At 46.8% G+C, this 25,890-nt stretch overlaps 1 protein-coding gene across 2 annotated transcripts in view; it reads right to left on the reverse strand.

Moving 5' to 3' along the window:
* The window catches only part of ds (dachsous cadherin-related 1), an 82,831-nt gene that overhangs the window by 20,392 nt on the left and 36,549 nt on the right, over positions 1-25,890 (reverse strand). For both annotated transcript variants that reach the window (XM_077662266.1, XM_077662267.1), the window contains exons 13-19: positions 25,068-25,449; positions 21,189-21,413; positions 18,799-19,125; positions 15,279-15,648; positions 7,505-7,753; positions 3,678-3,820; positions 2,099-2,308 (exon numbers count right to left, since the gene is read on the reverse strand). In XM_077662266.1, coding sequence (XP_077518392.1) covers positions 2,099-2,308; positions 3,678-3,820; positions 7,505-7,753; positions 15,279-15,648; positions 18,799-19,125; positions 21,189-21,413; positions 25,068-25,449 — 1,906 coding nt within the window. The remainder of the gene's footprint in view (positions 1-2,098; positions 2,309-3,677; positions 3,821-7,504; positions 7,754-15,278; positions 15,649-18,798; positions 19,126-21,188; positions 21,414-25,067; positions 25,450-25,890) is intronic.

The raw sequence follows: 25,890 nt of genomic DNA on the forward strand, positions 1-25,890 counted from the left end.
ATACACAATACAGTGGAACCTCATTAATTTGATACCTGTCAGGCTATGTAAATGCAGTAGACTCCCATTAAGACGAACTTGGTTAAAATGAATTCTGGGATAAGATGAACAATGAGACCACTTGGTTGGTTTCCTACAGGACTCAAAACTCCGCTTAAAATGAAATGTTTCGTGTGCCCTTTGAAGATGAACTTTCGCAGCAATTGTGAACCACGGCAACCCCGTACAGTGGCACTCACGGTGTGCCACGTGGCACCGTCAAGGAAAAAAAAAATATACAATGCTTCTATGCAGGAAAGCAGATCCTCACAGGATAGCTTCTGTGCACCTTCACGCAAATCTGTGGGGACGCCATCTTGCGGTAGCGTGCTTTTTTGGGGAGGAAGCTTTCTTGCCAATGTGGAAAGACAAGGCAACATCACACCTGCACTGACAGAGAGACCTGACATGGTCAGATCTCGTTACCGCGTGTGCGTCACATGCTGCGTGTTGCCTTTAACAGATTAAAAGGCGCATATGTGCAAAGTGCTCCGGCATGTTGACTTGGGGCTTAAGAACTCTGGGGCCGCATTCCCCACCCCTCCTCGCAACTCCGCTCCCCTCTCCTCACTCTCTTGCAAATCTACGTGTAGCCTCCGCGATCAACCGCCTCGCCGCTGGTGCCGATCGTGGAGGCCACGCCCCGTGAAGCAGGCCTTCTGTAGGAGCCAAGAGGTGGCTGCACCAGGGTGGCCAGGGTGGAGGTGACGGCCACTGGCGCACGGAACTACTTCCACAAGGCCGGCTCCGGAAGATGACCAGTCCGGTTCCGATTTATGGCAGCGCGTCGTCAACTCCGACATGGGGGTCATGACAATGGTTGGAATGATTTTATTTCGGTCATGACGACGTCGATACCGCGGAACTGTGCATGGACGAGGAAATCGTTTCTGAAAAGCGGGACGAGAGTGACGCGGAGGAATCAGATGAGGATGAAACTTCGGAGCCAGCACCCATAAGCGCGCCTGTAGCAATGGGCTACATAGAGAGCCTCAGACAACTTGTCTATGCCAAGGGCCTCGGCGAAGAGCACACTTCTGCTTTAAATAAACTGGAAACCTCCATCATTGGATCTGCACTGCAAAAACAGACGTCCATCACGGACTTTTTAGCAAAGAAAAAATTTTGTGTTTTGACAAGCAACTGTCTTTAAAGCTGTGGTCCACTTACTACGAACTTCGGGATATAACGAACGGATGACGCGTGACACTCATGTTCGTTATAAGCGGGCTCGACTGTATTTTGAAAAAAAAAAATAAAAAAGTAAGGGCAACAGCACTTGCCTGTTCTATTTTCTGAATTTTTTTGAAAATTCTGAACAGATATGTGATATTCAATTTGATATTTGAAACCATTTTTCTTCATATTTATATTAGATTCGTATTCGAAAGTTTCAACCTTCGCACACCCCTCCCAGAAGTTCAAACCCATTGATGACATATAGATGAATGCATTGTGTTCAGAAGAAGCAATCTTGCAGTTGATTACTGAAATGGGAAAAAAAGCCAAAAACAGGTCGCAGTGTTTATCAGACAAATGAGAACTGAGCATGAGCTGCATATCTTGACAGGCCTCAGCACTCCACACATCTCCATTCAAAGATCAAACACACATCCAAAAAAACTAGCCTAATACATAAGGTCCTACAAATGTTACAGTAGCAAGACCAAATAACAAGATATTTTATACTCGTTGCATCTTTTGCTGACTGTGTATTTTTGCTACTTGGGAAGCATGCAAGATGTGCTGGCTATTGCTACTTGAGCTAGGTATGTCAACATTCCTCTGCCTCTTAAAAAAAAAAAAAAAAGAGTGCATTCAATGCTGTCAGTCTCCTTTAGTGCTATCCCACAACTTGGTGCTGCAAGTGCATGTGGGTCAGCCTTGAAAAAAACAAGTCACCGAGACAGTGCAAGTGTTGCAATGCAAGGACTGTGAGATCTGCACGAACTATAAAACGAAACCTGTCCATCTCATATTATATACAATACAGAGAGCTAAAACCTCTGTGCTGACCAGCCATCATGTGCTTTTTACAGAGATTGTGCATGTTACTGACCGCTGGTGGGGTGGATAGTAAAAGGTCCCTGGTCCTGGTCAGGTCCCAGGCTGTAAGTGACAGCCAGGCCGGGCTGGCTACTGGCTGAGGCTCGCACCTGAAGCACCATCGAGCCTGTGGACGCCCCTTCTGGCAGCTGTGCCACGTAGCTTGCATTGGAGAACTCCAGATGTGGGCCTGCCACAGGTCCCACCCACACCTCCAGCACACCTGCACGAAACCACCCACCACCATCTACCATACTGTTGTTTTAAAGCATTTAACTCTACACCCTCGAGCCCTCATGTCTTGCTGTTTGTCGAAAAAAATGCATGGCCAAGAGGACAGGATAAGCGTAGTAGCACTGATGCACTCCAACATTGTCTCGCCCACATAACACTGTGAAGAGGACGGCAAGGTCATGGGCAGGGGAAAGGTGTGGTAACCATCACGCAAAACCCTCTGCCTGTCTGCGGATGCACTCCTGCAGTAGTCTCATTCAGCAAGTTCAGACAATAGTGAAAACTTTTAACAATGAAGCCATACTTGAAGTGCAGAGTAACTTCATTTGCTACACAGCACGACACAATCAGGTTAGAACGAAACATGATCATTGAATAAAAGCAAGACACGAGTGCAAAAAAAATTGTGAAGCCCTGAAGTCTGCTGCTTTAGAGAAATGCAAAAGTATTTGGGTTTGAAGGTCAACAACTTTTTTTTGCAAGTCATCGTTGTCATGCGACCCTAGGATTACATTCGCAACTTTTTGCAAGTCGTTGTTGTCACGTGACACTTACCAAATGTCCTTTGGATGACGTCAGCAACTTTTTTTTTGCAAGTTGTTGTCCAACATCAGTACACATCCCCAACACACTTTGGCATCATACACAATTTGTGCCCCTCTAACAAGCTTGAACCAATGACCCTTCATGGCATATGCATTGTGTTGCATGCCCGCCTGGCACACAGAGATCCTGGGTTCAAACCACAATGCCAGTGGATTTCTTTTTTCGAATGGTCATTTTTGTGAGGACACGCTCTGATGATACGCTCTAATAACAGGCTCCGCTGACACGCTCTGCTGACAAGTCCTGTACATGCCACTCATGAGACAAGAAATGATTTCGCGTTACAATACACTACAATGATGGCACAAAATAAAATTAATTTTAATTACGTATATGAATGTCATATGCTCCTATACAAGAGTGGTGGCTCTACAAACAATACAGGAATTTTCGATCAAAACAGCATTTAGTTGGCACATAACTGTAAAAGGCTTCTAGGCCAATAAAGGCAGTTTAGGCAGCTATTTTTTAACTAGCGCTTGCCTTTTGTGGAGGGAACTCTACAGATGTACAAAATGGTACAAGATAAGCATTTATTTCACTGCCTCCTTCATGCCTGAAGGAAGCACAGGAAGCAATTGCAGACAATAGCACTAATAATTTATGCCCCTCACAACCAAGGGTTCTTGATTAAGATAATACTTTCAAAGGTTTTCCATAGGTATAGTATTTATACCGCCATACACTATAAAAAGTCCAAGAAAAGTTATTCTAGCAATAAGATGGCAGGACTGCACATAAGCAGCACCCACCACTGGCCATGCGGGAGGGTCTGCCACGGTCATGAGCCACCAGGTCGAGGCGCAGCAGCCGACCACTGTCAGCCACCAGGCTGGCAGCCACTGTCACCAGGCCCGTGTCAGCATCAAGGTGCAGCTTGCCTCCACTTGGTGTACTGTAGACCCAGGAATACAACATCCTTCAGGATCCGTGCTCATCTTAGTCGATGACTGGCATCCTTACATAGACACACCTGTGGCACTAAAAAAGAATGTTCTCCGCTACTGTCTACATTAAACAGGCCACTATCTAGGATAAGCACTACCTTGCTTTTGTACTGTCTCAGTCCCTTGTACAGTAGAATCTTGATGATACAAATCTGATGGGGTCATGAAAAATATCCATATTATCAGAAATTTGTATCATCCAAAACGAACAAAATTTGCATGCAGAATTTACGCAAATCTGTTTCCAACTGATGGGATTTACTTACGGCCACGCACCACGACTGACTACTAGTGACATCGGCAATTTACGGTGGTGTGCGCCATGTGACTGGTGATCGCGGTGCCGCTGATGTAAGGGCAGCAAATACTTGGTGCTCAAGGTTGCTGTCATGACCTGCGTGTTCTTATCATACGCAGTGACGCAAGAAGTTGATAACATCCGAATTTTTGCCCACTGCACAAGTGCAGTCTTACCTAGGCAATGTTTATCAATAAACATTGATATAGAAAAAGTGGAATGCAAAAAATCTGCAATGCTTTAACACAACCCAATTGTTGCTGCATTGTGAAAGTGTATTTCATGTGCATGCATGCAAGCTTTAGTACGAATATGCTTTATATTGTGTAAAAAGTGTTAACCATTGAAAAATCTTCTGAACGCTCTATAATAAATGCTGTATGCCTTGTAAAAGGGGGGCTTCGCGGTCCCTCAAGGAATGAATGATCACTTTTCACCCAGACCTACTCACATCTATGATGTGAATAAATCTGAATCCGAATCTGTGTCATCCTGAAATTCATATCAAACGGGATCATACCATCGAGACTCTTCTGTATTACCTTAACCCACCACTACCTTACCATTGTGCACCATTACTTCTTTGTACTTCCTTACTGTTATGCAAGCTTGCATGCATGCTTGCATGCATGTATCGATGTGTGTGCGCCAACGCACATGGTCGCTATGATGATGTTGCCTGATGGTTAGCATGCACCTGATTGTTCTAAGGACGCCGGACTGATTAGGTTGCTACCTGCTGACTGCAGGATTAAAGACACATTGAAGACAACTCCACTGAAATACTGCTTTCAGTAAAGTTTGTGACTCTGGCTCTGTTAGGCTATGCAAGCACCTGTCTGGCAGCAAAAGACAGATTTATTGCAGAAAATATTTGATGTAGAAGTCTTCCCACCAGTCGATGCAAACTCGTGATGTCCTTACTGCCATTGTATTAAAGTGAATGGCAGTGTAGCATAGCCTCTGGGTACCGCAATGTATTTTACTTGTAAAATTGGCCAGTGATGCTGACCCCTGTATTTCGTTTTTCTTCTCACACTCTGCTGGGGTTCCCGAGTGACCATCTTGCACCGCAAACATCCGTCATCATGAAACGAGCAAAGGTTTTGCAAGGAGTCGCAGGAAGTGAGCGAGTTCATCGCACAGTCTGTTGCTGAATTTCAATGTCCAGTGCACAGCTGCATCTTTGGAAACTTCCTTGACCAAGCTCTGCACGGCCGTCTCATTAGCAGCCTTCGTAGGGAAGATATCCAGCGCATCCCATTCAAGCAAGACAATAAGCTGTTTACGAAGGCAATCAAGAGGGCCCTTGTGACAGAAATGGCAACAAAAAGCGCAGCATTGACCCACAACAGTGGGTCCATGGAATCATACCTGCACAAAGTTTCTGTAGAAAAGAAATCCCCAGTGCTTTGCAGCTCTTTTCACCATGGTTCACCAAATAACCACAATGACGCATGCCCTCATATCGAAGACACATGCTTTAAGTGCAGTCGAAAGGGACACATTCAACATGCATGCTGTGCGCATGCCCGAATGCAACGAAGGAAAGGCCATGAAGGCAAATTAAGATGCTGGCATCTGTCCTCAATGAGGCATCGTTATGAGTGCAAGCAGTCAGTGCTGTGAACCTACAGCCAATCGCTATGTCCTTGGACACTGACAGCATGACCCTGGAGACAGAAGCTGTTTCCCAGAAGACAACCACAGCCTACTTCGCTGGCACTGCACACCTATAACAGAGCCCTGGTGAAAGGTCTGCCCATGGTCACTATGCAGTACAACAATCACAGTAAAAAGCTCCCACTTTATGTTGAAAGCAAAGGTCCAGCATTATTAGGCAGATAGTGGCTATGAGAAAGCCAGCTAGACTGGAAGAACATAGTCTGCTAAACAATGTGGCATGACCTCAAGACATGTCCAGGAACTGGAAACAGAAAGTGAATGCTTTGCTGGAAAGACACACCAATCTTTTTAACAACAAACTTGGCGCCGCCTTCACAGAATGAGCTGATCTAATTCTTAGGGAAGAAACTCAAGCCAAGTTTCTAAAGGTTAGAAATATTCCCTTCATGCTACAAGGAGCAGTGGAAACAGAGCTACTAGCAAGTATGCTACAGCCATCGAACCTGCTGTGGGAAGGAATGGAAGCATGTGCCTTTACACGGCAACAACAAAGCTAGCATCAACCCTTGCTTGGAGGTGGATCAGTACCCCTTGCCAAATAATGATGAAATGTTGGCTACCTTAGCTGGAGGTGAAATGCAAAAAAGCCCGTGTGCTGCGAGATGTCACTGCACGGTAAAGAACCCCATGTGGTCGAAATAAGTCCAGAGTTCTTCACTACAGCGTCTCTCACATAGCCCATGCACAGCTTTGGGATGTTAAACTTTACAAACCACACCAATGAAAGCTTGGCAGGTTAAAAAGCACCTTCTGGTCCTCAAGTGATGGTGGCAATAAGTAATATAGCAGAACGTAGACAATAAAAATCTCATGGGGTCGAGAAATATATCTGCATCATCAAAAATTCGTATCAAACAAAACGAACAAAATCCACACGCAAAGCATGAAAAATGTATGCACGTAGATCTGGTTATGTTTGGCTGACAAGATTTATTTATGACTGCATGCCACCGTTCACTGTTTGCAGTGTATGCCGCGCGAATGGCAATCGCAATGTCGGATATCTACGGGTTGCATGCCGGGGCTCACTGCTCACAGAACATACCGTGCGATAAATAATCATATGTAGGTGCTGTATGAGCAGTGCCTAGTGCTCGAAAGTGCGGTCACGGCTCATGCGATCGTATCATCCTTAGTGACACGGGAGTGTTCAGAGCACCTGAAATTCTGTGCACTGCACACAGTGCACTCTGGCCAGAGAATTTTAAAAATTCATATCAACTGTGATTGCATCATCGAAATTCTATGGTTGGTGTATGTTCACATGAACCTGGTAGGCTTGAAGGAGGAGCTTGCTTGAAGGTAAAGCAACGTACATCCTCATACACCCTCTGACCCTTAAGCAGGGCCTGGCCAGGCTGACACTAGCATGCTTGAACAGCAAGCATGCAACAAGGCTAAGGCCCAATTATGTACGTTAATTTTTATACAACCATGCATTTGGCAAACCTGGAAAATCGTGACCAAAAGCTGGCACCACAAACAAAAATATGCATCCTATGCACAGCAATAAACTGCAACAGCGCTGCAGGATTTTGTGGACTGATCAAACATCTGCAGCTAATAACGCCCCCAGCTGTTCGCAGAAGCAGGCACACACTGTCCATGTACAACTGCTAAGCATGCACTCGTGTCAAAATGTGCTCACGTGTAAAATACATCCGCGTTGGGGCCGTCATCTCCGTCATGGGCCTGTACCAAGGCGACCTGAGAGCCAAGGGGTGCATGGGGGCTGACATGGGCCACGTACGGGAACTCCAGGAAACGGGGGCAGTTGTCATTGACGTCCACCACCGTCACTTGCACTCGAGCATGGGCCCAGTGCGCCTGGTAGCGGCCACTGTCTGAAGCCCGCACTTCGAAGGCATAGCTGGCACGCTTTTCACGATCAAACAGCCTGCATTACAATCAGCATCATTGCAGTGGCAGAACAGGAGATGTATTCTCTGCTTGTATTTGTCTTTCAATGCTATCATTTGAATTAAATTGTCATTTTCTTTTATAAATCTAAAATGACTAAAACCTCGCATGACCTTAAACTAAATAAGACGACAGCATTGCTCCTAAATACAGATGACATAACAGAATAGAAAGCTAGGAGAGTTGGAAGCTGTCCCGTGTCTACTTTTTTCGTCTGCATAAAGTTTGCATCCACTAAATGTCATGAGCAGGTGACATAACCAGTGCAGATGGAGGAGCAGGGTCATTACAGCGCATTGGGTTAAGTATTAGACTGCAGTTTTTACACTAAGGCTTCCAATCCGAAAAAAAACTGTCGTCTGTGTGAAGCCAGCTAGACCTGCAGAAATAAAATAAATATGGCCGTGACTGCACCACGCCAGGGTTTCAAACCCACAGAAATGCAAACAGATCAGCTTCGCTGGCCACTGCACGAGAGCACCCCACCCCACTCTCTTGCGCTGTGCATTGCATGTCGTCGCCTTCATCAAATTCCATCTGTGTGCGATCCAGAACATACCACTAACACAGTGCCATACTCAAGGTGTGTTAAGTGGTCCCAAAATTTTATAGTGCACGTCCACTAAGGTCCCCAATAACCAAACTTGCCGATCTCTGCCTGAAGCCTGACCTTGAAATCCTAGCCTCAAACCGAAAGCGAAATGAAACACGACGTGCTAGTGCACATACATACTTCGCATTTGGCCAAGTAAGCTAAACCGGCTGAATTTTAAAATCATATATTTGCGACTATACTAGACAAGACAACAGTACTTCATAAAAATTTGAATGTATAGCTGTGCGAAATGTTGCCAACTCAAGTCGGTATGAAAGAATTGTAACTGACATCTTGTCAGTCAGTAATACCCGTGCTGCACTGGTACGTTCGAATGGCACCTGAATCGAATGGAATTTGAGGCTTGGAATGGCTCTCCGACTCAGCAGACTCTCATGGTGCTATACAACAATTTCCAAATGCACTCAAGAGCTTCAGCATTCACTCGCCATACTGCAATAGAGCGGCTTCCATAAAGTTTAACTTTTGCCCATTCGCTTGTTTTCAGTGTATACAAGGACATGATGATAACGTTGGTAGTCACCGTGGTCACATTACTCCGATAATGACACGAGCACGACCAACAGCTGTATATTATTATAGTGGGGCATGTTTTCAGGTCAACGGCATCCACAAATCCAGTCGGCGAACACACGCCCTTCATGTCCTCGGCAGATCGGCTGAGCAAAAACTTCATACTGATGAGGTGATGGCGTGAATATATCTGCCCTTTTCTTGACCTTACTCGTATTAGAAATAAGCAGAACGAGCAGATACATTACACAAATGTAAACTTCAGCACTCATCAGCAATATGTGCCTGCCAAGTTTTTAAATTTTAATCGGCAATGAACTCTCCACGACGAGTACGCCTAGCGAGTCCGCAGGGTTTGCATGTACAATTTCGGCGATTGCGGCAAGAGGATTCCCAAGTTTTAGCGAATGCAAATGACCATAGTGTGTAGTTTTGACAACAGTGACCTGAATCACAGGACGTGCATACAGTGAACGGAAAGCACCAAGTGATTCATGAAAGCATAAAGTGATTCAAAATCAAGTATTGGTCACATCGGAGAAAACAAGGAAAATTAGCGTGAGAAGTGCTTGTTGCATTCTATGTCAGCCACCCAGCTATCAAGTGTTTCACAGGTGAGTGATCACATCAGCGCTTCCTACAGAGATTTCGCACTACGTAAACAAGCAACAGTAAAATCAGTACAAAAGAGAAGAGATCTTTTAATACAATTAAAGCACAACTTGTGTTTCATGCACTGCAAACGACTACTAGCTATTTGTTCACGGCGATGTAAACAAGAGCCCTGGAGTGCAGTCATCCTCGTCGGCGCATTCCTTGGAAAATTTTGCGCTCACACGGTAAATGCTCAATGGTGTACTATTACCTTCGAGCACTTGTTTAGTGAGTACATGAGCTACTGTGGCCGGCCGATTTTTCAGACTCCAATAATTCGGATTTGCCCAATACTTCGGACTTGGTTGAGAAACCATCACACACCTCGTACGGACTTGTACATATTCACGACCGATATTTCAGACTCTGCGAAGTCTGAAAGTTTGATTTTTCGGACTGAAATGGACGCTAACAATGCCGTGGTAATCAATTTTCGACCAAAAGTTTGTTTTTTTCGACCTAATATAGACGTGAGTGGGCATCGCTGCTGCAACCAAGTTCCTCCCGCCAGTTCCCCTCTGCCATGAAAGGCACCATCTTGCATCTAAACAGAGTCATCAGACGGACTGGCTTGAACAGTCTCGGGGTGACCTGAGACCCCCCATGCTAGAATGTAGGGACTGGCGAAAATAACGAAGCGCCGACCAAAAGGTGTTGTCAAGATGGAAGGACGTTTCGACTTCCACACGGAAGTCTTGTTCACTGATGGAAAAATTTCGCACACAAAGCTTAAGTACGTTGTGCTAATCGTCGCAGGCATCTAGCGTACGAGGGCGCTAGATTGCCGATGTTACGGTTGAGCGTCTGATCTGTTGTCTGGATAAACAGAGACTCCAGATATTGGCGTGACATCCAGTTTTTCTCACGGCCGATAATTGCCGCTTCTTCCCAAGCGATATCATGCTTCGTGTTTTCAACGTGTTCAGCCAGTGCGTTGGAACAAGCCTTCTTTTTCTTGACATCATTCTTGTGCTCATTCAGCCATCTTTCAAAGTTTCCGCTTTCACCTATGTAGGAGTGATCGCAGTCTGAGCAGGGGATTTTATAAATTACTCCAGGAAACTTTTCCTTTTTTAGCTTGTCCTTTACGGACACCAACTCGTGACGAAGCTTGCACGCAGGCACGTGAGCTATATGCACATCGTAGGTGCGAAAAATGCGGGCCAATGACTCGCTCACGCCTGGCACATAGGGTACTGCAGCTCGGGCACGGCAAGGTAGGCGAACGGGCTGAGCTGGTCTCGTTGTCTGCTGTATTACAGCGTTCACGAAGTGCTGTGGGTAGCCACAATTGTTGAGCTCGCGTCGCACTTGGCGTATGTCAGAGGCTTTTTTCTTCGGGTTTCGAGCATATTCTTTCCACACGACGGACGAGGGTAGAAACGACGGAGCGCTTATGGCACGTAGGATGGACTGAATTAAAGTGAAGGTATTGGCCTGTGTGCGTGTCCTTTCTGTACATCTTGAATGATAGGCGGTCATCACGTCACTCCACCATGACGTCCAGAAAAGGAAGACGGCCAGAAATCTCCTCCTCGATGGTAAACTGGATGGAATCTTCCATGCTGTTCAAATGGTTCGTGAAAGCAGCCAAGGCATTCTTTTTGATTATGCAAAAGCAGTCATCAATGTACCGCAGGAAGACCTTTGAGCGCGGCTCGAACGAAGCCAAAGCGCGGCTTTCCAGTGCTTCCATTGTGAGGTTTGCGGTTGTGACCGAGATAGATGCTCCCATGGCAGTGCCATGAACCTGCTTGTAGACAGTGCCCCGAAAGATGAAGTACGTGTTCTTCAAGCAAAACTGCAGAAGCTTCAACAGGTCCGATGGATCGATGGGTGTCCTAGCACTCAGTCCGTCGTCGTCTCGAAGCGCTGAACGGCATACCTCCACCGCCAGATCCACGGGTACGCTGGTAAACAGTGATCTGACGTCAAATGACACCATTATCTCGTCGCTGTCAATCGTGATTTCGCGTATTTTTTCAGTAAAATCAAAGGAGTTGCGTACGAAAGTCGGTCTCTTGCCAACGAGTGGCGAAAAAACTTTGTGCAAGTAGCCTGAAAGCCGGTACAAGGGAGAGCGGGTAAAATCCACTATTGGTCGCATTGGAACGCCTGGCTTGTGGATCTTCGGGAGGCCATATAAAGCAGGGGCAGATCCATTGTGGCAGAGCAGCGTGAAATATAACGACCTGTGCTGTGGTGGAACAAACTGGAAGACGTCTGTCAAAAGCCTTTGCAACTCTCGCTCTACCTTGAGTGTAGGGTCCCGCTTGAGTCGCATGTACGTGCGGGAAGTCGCATGTACGGGAAGAAGCGGCAATTATCAGCCGTGAGAAAAACTGGATGTCACGCCAATATCTGGAGTCTCTGTTTATCCAGACAGCAGATCAGACGCTCAACCGTAACATCGGCAATCTACCGCCCTCGTACGCTAGATGCCTGCGACGATTAGCACAACGTACTTAAGCTTTGTGTGCGAAATTTTTCCATCAGTGAACAAGACTTCCGTGTGGAAGTCGAAACGTCCTTCCATCTTGACAACACCTTTTGGTCGGCGCTTCGTTATTTTCGCCAATGTATTCACCCGACCAGACGAGATTTCGTCGAACCTTAGATTTCATAATGTAGGGACTGCATGAACCCAAAGCTGGTAACCATTATTTATTCTTCTTCTCAGTTGTGGTCGGAATATTTCTTCTCTATCATTTTAAAAATTGCACTGTTGTTTTTAGTCAGAATCACTAACAAAGCCCGAGATGAAGAAAAATAAAAAGTCGGCAGCACTACACAAAGGCCGCAAGGAAAAGGAAAACCCATGCCCTCACACCACGAGTCAGTCCAGAGCTGGCCCTTGGCTCCAAGGCTACACAACAACAATGAGCACAACGCCAGAGCTTAGGGTTTGCTTCAGGTCTGTGTCATAAATTCAGCAAATGACCTTTAAAAATGATTTCTCCCCATAAAGCAACGAGTAAAACAGGCCGCCAGACCCTTGCGATAGAGCCAGACTTTAAGCACTGAATAGGTTGGGCTATTTCTCCCTCAATTTTGCCACCCAAGTTAATGGCATGCTTTTCGTTGCCATCAACGTAGCCTACAAAGAACAGCGCGCAATCAATCGCATTGAAAGTGGGACAGCTGCAGCATCCGCCACAGCCCAAGGCCACCTGCGGTGCAGGGCAGATGCCAGGACGTGAAAGTGGGGGTGAAGTTGGAGGTGCTTGCTTCCTCTCACTTCTTCCCGCTCATGAAAGCAGGCTGTTCTTGCTTTGCATGCATTGCGGCATGCTCGCAGCCTGACCAATGGCCATGCCGCAGTCTGGTATCGATGATGTAAGGTGGTGTGGATTTGAGAAAAGTACAATTCTAAGTCAAATACAATCCAATACTGTCACTTGCAAACAAAACATGGGAAATGGTGAAGTTCATAATTTTTAAAGCCAGTTTTTCGCAAAAAAGTAATTTTTTGAAGTTTACGGATCTTTCAGACTGTTTGATTATTCGAACAAATTTTTGTGTCCCCCAAAGTCCCACAAATCAGTAGACGGCTGCACTTGCTAAACCAGCAGCGGAAGAAAGCAAGCAGCAGATATAAAAATTAACAGCCATAGAGCCGAAGTAGTCACACAGTGCAGCTGTACGCAGCACAAAGCGATGGCAACAGCTATTGGTCGGAGCAGGCTGGGTTCATGTTTCGAAGGCATTCCAAAATCTCTAACGTCTCCGCGGGCCTCTGTCGGCTCAAATGTCATCTGAATTGCATGCCTTCGAAAATCTTCATGCAGCAGCACAAGTTCTGCAGTTGAATCTAATGACATTCGGTTCGAGGGTATCCGAAACACCTGTGTAGCAGGAGCATAAGTGTTCAAATGGGACAGCTAATCACAACTGCACTGTGGTTGGGAGCTCAATGGCAGCTGACACTGCCGTGTGACACTGTCCAACTATTACTCAAGTCGAGTGCCGCTGAACTGACTTACATTGGAAAACACCTGTGCATCAGAGGTATTAATCTAAACAGCAAGTGACTTCCTTTTAATACACATAAAATCAAGAAATAAAGGACAGTGCAACCATTATACTGCACCATGGGTGTATCAAAGGGCCCCCTACTTGGCCTACATAACCTGCATTACTTCCTCATTCAAGCAGGTGTAATGCACTTTTCATAGTTCATGTTGCTGCTGCTACTCTTTATGCATGTCGTCTCCGAGTGTCACCCTCCTTTCCCACTGTGGGAAGTTAAGGGTCTTAACCTTGGCCATTCAATGAAAAAAATTACTTTATATTGTGATGTATAAGTTTGTTCTTTTCAAAAATGGCAGTCTAAAATTTGGGGGCCCACCTACCATATTTACTTGCATAATTTGTGCACTTTTGTTCTTTAAACTGAAGCTTCAAAAGGGGGTGCACAGATTATGCGAAAACTCTGTGAACACGTCCTAGAAAAAAAAAAAAAAAACATGCAATATATGCTGTATATTGCTGCATATACATCGACCCCCCAACTCACACCTCTCGCTGCCAAAATAAAGTTGACACCACATGAAGACTCATACCCCTCCGTCCACCCCACGTTACGTAGTTCCCTGCAGGATGGCATGACGGCACGCATGCAGCTAAAGCGACAAACGCACAATGATACAATTACAAAGGCAGCAGTCAGAGGCAAATAGATATGAAAAGTGATAAAACGGTGCCTTCGCTGTGGCCCAGCTGACTGGCAGCAAACTGAACAGCACACGGTTTGTCTGGAAAAGCGACTGCCAGCGTGAGCGAGCCAGGTAAACAACACACAATTCATCCCCTCACCACTCGCACCTATTGCAGCTGCGCAAGGCGATGGGGCGGCGCTGCTGACCTTTCGAAGCCTGCCTTGCACGCACCCACGTGCATGCTGATGGTCTGGTGCAGTAGGGAGCGCCAAATATGTGATTAAAAGTCTTTTTTTTTAACTAAAAAAAAACTAAAGAAGATAAAAAGTTGGGAGGTGTGCACAATTTACGCGAGTGAATATGGTATATGCAATGTCGACCTATTTGTGGAAGGTAGTTTCGACCGAGCCGCAGGTAGTATGCACCTTATGCCGGTGACCATTCCTGGCGAACGCATAGAGCCCCAAGTGTAAAAAAGAATAATAATAATAAATTGCTAATTCATGTGCACATCGGTATCACTACAAAAATTTTATTTGTACGCCCTCTAACCAGCTCATTCATGATGGCAGTCATTGTCCCTGATGAGCAGTAGGCAGCGTGAGAGCAAAGTTCAGGTGACTTCCTGAGGGTACACGTGCAGGAATCCAAAACTACAGGACTGTTGGCAGTTCGGTTTGCCTTTAGTCAGCTGGCTGAACGCAAGTATGGAAGGCAGGATGGAGCGCCGTTTCATCGTTTTTGATCTCTATTTGCCTACGACTGCTGGCCTTGCGATTGCATAGGCATGCGTTTTTTGCATTGTGCCGCACACAGCGCGATGCCATCCCACAAGGGGTGGGAGAATGATGCAGTATGCGTCGACTTGTGTTTGAAGTCAACTGTTTTTAGTTATCAAGGGCTGGGAGTAAAGGAATCAACTTATATTCGGAATCGACTTACTTATATGCGGCAATATACGCCACTGTGTCCTGCCCATGAAAAAGATTAGCTTTCAAACCTTTGTGAAAAAAGAAGCTAAACTGCCTGACATGTAGTAATCATCTGTGGGTTGTACGCACCCCGTAGTGGTGAGGACGCCAGTGTCACTGTCTATCCGAAACAGGGCTGCTGTCTCATTTGCCAGCGAGTATGAGACGCGACCACCAGGTCCCAAATCAGGGTCGTGAGCCCGCACAGCCAGCACAGTTGTATTGGGGGCAGCATCCTCGGCCACGCTGGCACTGTACACCGCTTGCTCAAAGCGTGGTGCCTCGTCATTCTCGTCCAGCACAGTCACCAGCAGCGTGCAGCTGCCGGTCCGTGCGGGGCTGCCCTGGTCTGTAGCATGAACACTCAGCCGGTACTCGGACACTGACTCCCTGTCCAATGGGGCGCTTGTCAACCGGCCCGTGCGGGGCTCCAGACGGAACTTGTCTCCCACGTTACCCTCTGAAAAAAAAAAAGGAGAGAAAAAGAATGCCTTCAGTAAAATCTACCTAGTGTCCTATGCTGCTACCAGGAGTGGCCAGAGGATGAGCTCACAGCCGTCCGGCACAAAGGAAGAAAAACTGTTACAACGAAAGTCTGAAAATAATTTTGCACATCTTTGTCTCGAATGTACTTGTGAACTCATTTCTCTCAAATGAAAGGCGCACGTGATTTGGCAATGCATTTATATTAAACCCACATGCAAAAATTGAACTTGCCACAGTGGGAAGTGCACCACGCCTGTCGCTTAGGGGGCGCAAGACAGAAAGACAAAAATGATGACAATAAAAATTAGGAGGGACACAGCAGAATCAATATGCATCCAAGCTGAGCGTAACCACTGGTGTTGGCTTTCATCAATGCTCAGCAGTTGTCACAGCTGCTGACCGATTTAAAAGCTGACAATATAAAATATGGATTCATAATATTGCTGCGTTGATAACACAGGCATTTTCACATCAGCAATTTAAGTAGAAAAAGGCAAAATAAAACTGAATTAAACTGAAATTGAAATGTCAGCCATATGATCTGTAAAAAGCCAGTAAATTCTCATGTTCATAGTGACGAGATTTAACTGCGGTAGAGTTGATTAACCCAGCACGAACAAGCGGAATGGAGTACATTTGCAAGCAGTTACAGGCTGGATGTCTTCTCGTAACATAATTGGCTTGCCTGAGCAAGAAAAGTGACTCTGTTAAATAGAACTCAGGTACAACCAATTTGTTTTGTTGAGATTATTTCTTATTTCAAGTCCCAAGGCATCGCGTCTGATAAGGAGTACATTTTTCTGAGATTCTCATTCCCAACTGATGTGCTGCTGCACGTGTACACATGCCGTCAAGCCTTGTCGATTAATTCAATATCACTGGGACCATAAAAAAATATTCGACTTCAGTGGATTTTCGAATTAACTGAGCTCAACAAAGAAATGGGACCCAAACAAAATATTTCGTTGCAAGAACATGCTACCCTCATTGGACAAACAATGCAATTATAGTAATCAGAGATGGTGGTAACCTAACCCCCTAACCACAGCATACAGCGCAGACCATTTATAACGTAACCGCTTATAATGCGGGACTGCATTGTATGCGGCTTTTTGTGAAAACCGCCTAGCTTCCCATACAGTTAAATATATTGGCGTACTTCTTAATACGCAGCAACGCGTAACAGAAGACAGCGTATAATGCAGTTTTTTGACAGCCTGGCGGCCCGCTAACCGGCGCGGGCCAGTTGGTACTGGCGGACGCGAGGAGCATGCTTCCCAGATTGGGCAAGGAGGGGGGCAACAGGCGGAGCGGGGGAGCGATGTCAGATTGGTTCAACGCAAGGCTAAAGGCAGGAGAGGATGGAAAAAAAGTCCCAAAGTAGGCGTCCTTCCTCTCACTCTCCGTTGCGCCTCCATTGGGCACACTGACTCTGATTGGACAAAGCTGGGAAGCACATGATGGCACGGCCAGAAGTGCATGCTGGAGCGGCGGCCGCAGCCGCATGGCATGGCACTGCAAGTAGCTAAATGTTGACAACGTAGGCAAGTCTACCAGCCTCGGCTGTCTTCAGTTCCGATGGCGTCTGAGCCTCCGAACGCCAGGAAATGGCAGACTCTCGAAACCAAGCTGAGCACTGTGAGGCGCGTCGAGATTGGTTTGAAAAAGGCTACGGTGGCAAGGAAGTACGGTGTCGCCAACGCTAATGTGTCCGCCATTTGGAAGAACAGCGACAAGTTGCGACAAGAGCTACAGGAAGTCACCTCTTTGCTTGCAAGGAAGCGGATTCGTGCTTCGAAGTACGAAGATGTCGCCGCTTTGTCTGCATGGTTTCGTGAGGTCTGGGCCAAGAGCGTTCCTGTGAGTGGCTGGATATTGCAAGCCAAGGCCAGGTGCCTTGCAATCAATTTGGGGCATGATGGTTTCAACCCAGTGAACGACTCTATTCAGCATTTCAAGGACCCGCACGAGATAAGCTCATCGTCATCGCTGACCCCGACGGCGTTGTGTGTGAAGTAGCCGCCACAGACGAAGACATCGTGGCAGTGGTGCACGGTCGCTTTGAGCCTCTACTCGAGGATGAGCCTGACGAAGTGGCGAAAGTGCCGCAGGAGTTTCGTGCAAAGATGCGCTCGACGGTTGCAACAAACTGCCCCTCCACTACGCTCAGAGAAACCTCAGCGAGCAAGCGCTCAAGTGCCTCACTGTTTTTTAAGATGAAGTCATTAGCAACGCAGTTCGGTCGCCGCACCAGACTAAAATAACGTTCTTTCACTCATTACAATGCTTCGACAAAAAGGTCAAATAAACTTCTTTGTTGCCTGTGATTTCAGTGTTGCGCAAGTCATGCATTTTCAGGTGCACTCTGAAAGGTAGGCTGGCTATTCTGAACACGCGAATGCACGGAAAATGTACATTTTGGTTACAGTGCAGTACCATTTATAATGCAGATTTTGCCGACTCCCGCGGTATGCATTATAAGCGGTCTACGCTGTACCACGCAAAAAATGGCACAATTCAGCCTGTTGCCGGCACGGAACAAGAAGGACCGCATCGTGGGACACACTGAATGTACTAGAGATGGCAGGTGCTACGATGTTAGTGCCCCCGCTAGACGCTGCCTTGATGAAGCGCCACGAGCACGACTTTTAAACTGGTATTTCCTGCTGCATCGTAGTGAAGCCCATTGTCTGCTCTGCAGGCAAGCACTTTGGCAGTCCACGAGCCATATCATGGACTCGTTTTTGTGCTAGAAATACTGGGTCTAGGGTGCTTTTTATATCAAGCATCGGCATCCTTCTGTGGCACTGCCTCACTGCTCCGAAGGGCCATCGCTTCCCCGGGTTTGATAAGAAATTGGGAATCCCTGCACAGCATTCCGTATCTTGGAATGAAAAAGGCTGGTGCAGGCTACTCGTTTGATTGAATTCACCAGTAGAATTGAGATCAGATATTACAGAATCGCAGAAATTCTTCAAATTACCTGAGATTTAAGATTAACAAGGCTCTAATTTTCGAGGCTTTACTGTACATGCTGCAAACATTAAGAGCAGCGCACAAACTGAAACGTAATTCACAGCTTTCCATGGTGGCAGGTGGTAGAGAGTAAAAATGGTGACTGCACCTGCAATGGAGTAGAGCAGACGGGCGTTGAGGCCCTCATCGCGGTCCCAAGCAACCAGGGTGTGCACGTCGGGTGGTCCATTCTCAGGTACAGCCAAGCCTCGGCACGAGTCATCAAATTCAGGGCTTTGGTCGTTGACATCCAGCAACCGCACCAGCACCAGGCAACTGTCTGCCTGGTTGTGCCCGTCACTTACGAACACCACAAATTCGTGCTGAGCCTGCGCCTCTCGGTCGAGTGGTGCCAGTGTGCGCACCACACCCGTACTCACATCAACACCAAAGTGGCCACCCCCAGCTGGCAGGCTGTACGACAGGTTGCCACCTCCTGCGCATAACAAACAGCGCACACTGTCACCCTTGGAAAACTTAGTTACAAGCACTGGGCAAAAGAAACATGCCAATGCAGAGATGAATGTAGTCGGAACCCGCTACAACCAAATTCACAGGATACGCAAAAATTTTCACTGAAGCGAAACATTGTCATGAAATCAGACCAGAACAATGACACATCAGATTGGATAGTTCATTCATGAACAATGTTTATTTCCAAAAATATGTCGGCTCTGGTCTTTTATTACACCAAGATCGATGCTGTGGTGCAACTTTTGTGGTATTGCGGAAATCTCAAAGAATGAACGTTTTGTTTTCGTCCGGTGAGAGGTTGTATTGAGACCGTGCTCCCAGGAGGCATTTTGGAACTGACCAGGCGCAAGTGCGTTCATGTCATCATGCGTTAGATAGGGGTTACCTGCACCTCAACGTCAACGCTTTCGATGACACCGCAGAAATGCGGTTGCTCCAATTCTATGAAGACATTTTGCAACAAATGCTATGAATATATCACCGACATTTCATTCTGTTGACACTCTGTCTACAACTGCCGCCTCTCCGCCCATTTACACACCAGTGCCTGTACAGGGTGTGCCACTAGGTGCACCAAATAAAAGCAATATTTATTACGATGCTTGTTTTTGGCTCAAAAGCAAGGCTAAGGTGCACTCAAGTCAACAGCATACTTCCTGCAGTGATATGCTACCTGCCAGCATGCCAAACCACTTGCTGCAGCTAGTGGCTTTCTCGGTGCTGCTAGGCCTCGCAAGATGTGCAGTGAAGCTGCCACGAAACCTGTTTAAAAGTAGCCACCACTTATCATGAAAGGCCTAACGCTGCTACTTGTTACCACTGACACAACAACTTCACAGTGAAATGAACAAACAACTGATTTCTGTCGTGCCTTCGTCAGTGCAGCAAGCGTAAAAAAAAAAAAAATACGGCTGCTTGCTCAGAAAAACCTTGCTAAAGTGAAACCTAAGAGCAAAAAATTCATGCCCGATCAATGTAACTGATGCACAGGGAAGGCGTTAGCAAGTTGGCTCAGATTTTGTGAGTGCTTTTTATGGCGAATTGAAATCATTTAGACGAACGGCATTTAAAGTTCCTCGTTGCCCTGCTGCAGTGGTTCAAATCTCCCACCGTTCCATGTGACTCACTTCATGCTTGTGAGATGGCACTGGTGTTTCAAATCTGATTGTGACCACCTGTTTCGAAATGGAAGGCCATCACCATCATCATCCCGCAATCGGCCGCATGCTTTTGCATTTGAGAGCGGATGAAAGTTGGTACAGGCGACGATATTCAAAGCACAACCCGAAAGGCCGGCAGTTTAAGATGCATGGCGAAAACCTGTACCAATGCCTGCGCTGTTTAAAGCAGTGGCCAGTGAGGCTGAGCTGTTTGCGCTGCCGCAGGTTCGAATCCCGTTCGAGGCCATAAATATGGCAAGTTTTTTTTCTGCTTTCTCGGAGACCGGCCACCGACAGACAGCCACTGCCGCATTTTTGTTTGAATAAATGTTCTAATGATAATGCATTAAAATTGTCTGTTGTGGAGGGAATAATTGTATTGCCTTGTATGATTTGCTGATGGAGAATCTTAAATACTTCGTTGTGGTGGAAATTTTTCTTTAGTGGCATTCATCGCAGAGGGGGTTGGACTTCGCATTTCTATAAGAATCTGCAATTTCGCGGCATGCTTTGTGAGCAACAAACTTGGGTCCAGTGGTTTGCTTCAACATACTCTTATGTGAATGTGCTTGTTGTATGGTGAGTGTTATGGAATACCATATCAATATTTCTGAAAGACTACATTCGAAAAATAATTCTGAAAAAAGTAAATAAATAAAACAGCACTTAACCTGTATTCAAGCAAATAAGTTAGTCAGCACAAGGACTTGAAGGAGGGCCATAAATTAAGTGCAGAACGCTTAAAAGGGTGCATGCTCTGATGCTACAGTCCTTCATTTTTATGCGTGTACACACCTGCCTTCTCACAGAGTTGCAAAATGTGGCACTTCTGACAGCAATACAGATTAACAAAATGCGTACACACCTGATGCGCGAACAGTGAGCACAGCAGTGCCCACAGAAGCATCCTCAGATATGTTAGCTGAATAGTGCGACTGGTCAAAGCGAGGTGGCCGACGTGGTGCTTCGCTGAGGCGCACACGCAGCTCCTGATGTGTGCTGCGACGTGGTGTCCCGTTGTCACTGGCCGTAACATTGAGGGTAAGCCGCTCGGGTAACTCTGCCAGTGATCGTACCACTGTCAGCAGCCCTGCAACAATTTTTGCCACATCATGAGCTGAACCGTACAAAAAGCCACAACCATGTGTATCATGGCTGTTGGTGCATGGTTGTTTGTGGGTCACTGGCCATTGTGTGCCAAGCCTAAGACCATTAGTTTCCCGAGATTCCACAATAAACTATGAATTTTAGCATTTTTTGCAGAATTATGTGCTAGCAGTCACACACTCTTTTTGATAATACTACAAAACTTTGTTGTATAGTGAGCAGGTAGAATATAAAAAATATTTCGATTGAAATTATTCTGGAAAACTCCACTATGCCCACCTCTTTCTTTTTTTCACTCCCACTTTCCTCCCTTCCCTTACCCTATGGGACACCACCCAGATGTGAGAAAATTACTCCCCCTTTCCTCAAAATCCAATTTTCATTTGAACCTCCACTCCAGCTGTAGTGAACATTGTGCTGTGCGCATGTTTTTATCAATCATGAACTAATCGCACACAACCTGTACATTCTTATTATTGTGTAATTAGTTTTTGAGTATACAGTACCACCTTGTTAATTTGAAGTCATCGGGACCGCGAAAAATCTTCGAATTAAGTGGTTTTTCGAATTAACCGAATACACCAAAAAATACGACTCAGGCAAAAAAATTTGTTGCAGGAACGCGCTACCTTTATTCGGCAGATGCTCATTTGTCGCGTCCGGTAGTTTGCGGCACCGAAGGTCATGTTCTCGAGTTGGTCAACTAGCTGAAACATTTCAGAACTTCCACCATGGCACTAAACAAAACTACGGATAACGTTGTGATCCGATAACTTCACCGAGAGCAGGTGCTCGGGGAAGCTCATCGGTGTCGTCGTCGCTATCATCACTGTCATCGCACATGTTCGCAACAGTAATCTCACTCTCCAAGTCTGAGTAGCCTGTCTGCTCATCACTCTCAAAGTGCAGATACTCGGTGAAGCCGACTGCGTTGGATTCACCCTCCTGCACTGATGCGGTCGCAAAACTCTGCTCCTTCTTCGTCAAGCGTACATGGGTAGTCTGCATCGGCATCAACAGTGCTTTCACTGGAAAAACCAGCATGTTCAAAACACCGCCTGATCAATGTGGGCTCCACTTGTGCCTCATGGGGCCTCATGGAGCCATATGCCTCCGCATATGGCTCCGAGGAGGTCAATGGAATACTTCTTGCCATTATCATAGCAAAGGAGCATGCGTTTGAGCAGGTGGTGCCGATAAATCTTCCTTGTGTGGTGAATGATGCCTTGGTCCATTGGCTGTGAGATCGAAGTGGTGTTCGGAGGTAAAAATACCATCCTGATGGCCTGGAGATGTGGGATGTCACCATGTGCCGGGCAGTTGTCGACGACAAATAGGACATTCCTGCCTGTGGCCGCAAACTTGTGGTCAAGTTTGCGGCCAAATATTGCACCTGTCGCCCTCAAATATTGCACCTGTCACCCAGGCTTTCTTACTGTGCCTGTACACGAGTTCATCCTTTGGCGGCAGCTGCGCATTTTTGAAGCAGCAAGGCTTCCCCGTCTTCCCGACGACCAGTAGCGTCAGCTTGTGTTTACCGCACATGTTCGCGCCGAACAGCAAGGTAATCCTGTCCTTGGCCTGTTTTCTACCCTTGATTGTGGTGTTCTTCACTGCGATTGTTTTTGTTGGCAGCATCTTATAAAAAAAGAGTAGCCTTGTCAAGATTGTAAACGTCGTCTGCACTGTACTCGCTAAGCATCGGCGCCAAAGTGTGCTTTTTCCAATCCTCGAAAACGCTCTCGCTAGTGCTGCGCTCTCGCCACAGATGGTGAGAAATGTCAAATTATTGCATTCTTTAAAACGGCACAACCATCCGTTGCTGCACTTGAATTCTTCGTGCCCAAGTTGTAGAGCTGGGTTGTTGGCCTTCTCCCGCATAGCGTTCCACTGACAGGAAGGTGGGCTGCGTTTGCTTTCTGCAGCCAGCAAAGCAGAGCAGATTCCACATCTTGATACATGGGAGTCCGCACTCGTGACCGCTTCGAAGAATATGTCTTGCCATAAGCCTCTAGTATTTTCGACTTGTTGCTCAGTATTGTGGACAACGTCGAGAGGGGCACGCCGTGCCTTTTAGCCAACTCTGTCTTAGAACAGCCGTTCTTGCCTGTTTCTTGGATCAAGCAGAACTTCTGCTGCAGCATTAAAGTCTTGTACTTCAGCATTTCGTTCCCTGTTACGATCACAAAGCTAGCACTTCTGCACAGCCCAAAAAAAACAACGGCACAGTAGCCGACCCCTAACTGCCGCGCACAACACAAAGAAATGGTGCAGGCGAGACCTGCGTGCCGGTGGTGGCGGCATACTTGCAGTGTTGGAGGCACGGGGGAAGAGCGGTCGCGGTACGGAACACGTGCCCCCGCTGATGCTGTGCGAAGAGAGGGTAAAGCACACCGTGGGATGGAATGGGGGCGAAATCACGTGATAAAAACCGGTATGCCCGCCGCGTTGCAGTGAAGCACGTCTTCTCTGCAGGCGCGCGTTTCGGCGGTCCGCGAGACGCACTGTGGACCGATTTTTGTGCCGAGAGTGCTCCGGCTGGGGCGCTTCGCCTATTAATCATCGCCATTGCTATGTGACTTTGCCTCGCGGCTCCGTAGGGTCGTAGTTTCACCGGGTTGGCGGCAAAACATGGATCAGGCATTGCCGCATAGCACTCTAAATTTTCAAACTAACCGGGCTGGCGCAGGCCACCTGTTCGAATTATCCGGCCAAATTTACATTGTAAATACGGGATCGCAGAAAACCTTCGAATTATCCGGGATTTCGAATTAACCAAGTTCAAATTATCAAGGTTTTACTGTATTACCTCTGCAACCTACCCTCTCTTCCTGTCTCCTCACGTCTTTCATTTCAATTCTCCATTTTGCCTGCTATCCTTTAATTCCGCTGCCCTAGCTCAGGTGTTGCAGTATCAGTGGCAGATGCTGGGGCTAGCAAAAATCTTTTCCTTCGTTTTTATTATTATTTTAATAAACCACTTACTAGCACAGTCATATTTGCTTCCCCACACAGCACTGCAAGAACAGGTTAAGCACCAGCTGCAGTGGCTTCCACGCATGACAGCAGTGTTGATTAGAAAGCGGTATGTCAAAACGAAAGCTACCGCTGTTTTCACCACCTCAGTGACAACCAACATGAGCGCAGGATTGTTACTAATGGCATGGTGTTTTGGCAAGTGCAATAAGGCTCCATTACATAACCACCAGCAGCACAGACCGAAGGGGAACAGCTGCTAACTCAGTTGTACCTTGTTGTCAATCTGCATGCCCCCTGACAACAGAAGCAGCAGTATGTGTTTCACATGTAACCATTTTGACAGCGCTGCAAAAGTTTGGCAATACCACTGTCCAACTCACCCAACTAGAGTACACTCATTAGTAATCTGTAAATCTGGTGCCATGAATCACATAGACACTGTACCAGACAACGTGTGTTGTTTTGTGACTACTCAGTTAGATGGCAACATAAATGTTGCAGTTGTGGTGACAATGTGTGACAATGGGTTGCCCAGTAGTTTTCAGAAATAAACGCCCAGCAGTTGGCACGTGCGGCACAGTCACAGACTACGAGACCCACTCCTGCACATAATTTTGTGTAACGCTTTAATGCAATAAAACAAACTTCATAGGCTTACCTGTGCCATGGTTGAGGGAGAAGTAGCCCGCCTCATTGCCACTTGCCATGTGGTAAGAGACATGGCCGTTTTCCCCAGCATCCAGATCGACAGCAATGAGTTGTAGCAGGATGGCGCCAATGGGTGCATCTGGAGCAACACTGGCCTCTGCAGCCGAAGCAAATGTTGGGCTGTGGTCATTAACATCTTCTACCGTGACAAAGCAGGTGACTCGGGCCACCAGGGGGTTGCCAGTCGCCGGCTGATCCTGTGCTGACACTACGAGCACGAAGGAGGCCTGGGCTTCCCGATCCAAGGGTGCACGCACCACCAACTGCCCAGAGGACGGCTCCACCTCAAAGGCGCCCACAGACGGCCACTCCTCTTCCAGCCGGTACACCAGCTGCATGTGCAGAAACACTTAATGAATTGCCTGCTGCTTGGCATACTGTGCAAAGCCATGTGAACCCTTGCAGCCATGCATTTTGATGGAATCGTCATTCCACACATAAATGTCACAGGCAATGTAGGTGTGGCTAAAATCCACAAGGACACCTAATTACATTGTGTTGGCAATGCGATATCATTAGAAGCTGTTGACACCTTTGCTGGAATTGAGCACAAAAATCCCTCTTTGGCTGGAGGGAAGTGACGTCCCTCCAGCCAAAGAGCGAATTTTATGACCAACGACACATTTTTTTCTCCAGATGAGGCTTCTAATGCTGTCACATTAAAAGGGCAGGGTCACAGCAGAGTTCCCCAGTGCATGCTTGTAATCTCGTCATTGTTCTGGTTGGAAAGCTTACGGCTGTCCACACCCCTACCACTCCCGACTTTCTGCCTC

The sequence above is a fragment of the Amblyomma americanum genome, chromosome 4 (assembly GCF_052857255.1).
Source record: "Amblyomma americanum isolate KBUSLIRL-KWMA chromosome 4, ASM5285725v1, whole genome shotgun sequence".
Classification (NCBI taxonomy): Eukaryota; Metazoa; Arthropoda; class Arachnida; order Ixodida; family Ixodidae; genus Amblyomma; species Amblyomma americanum.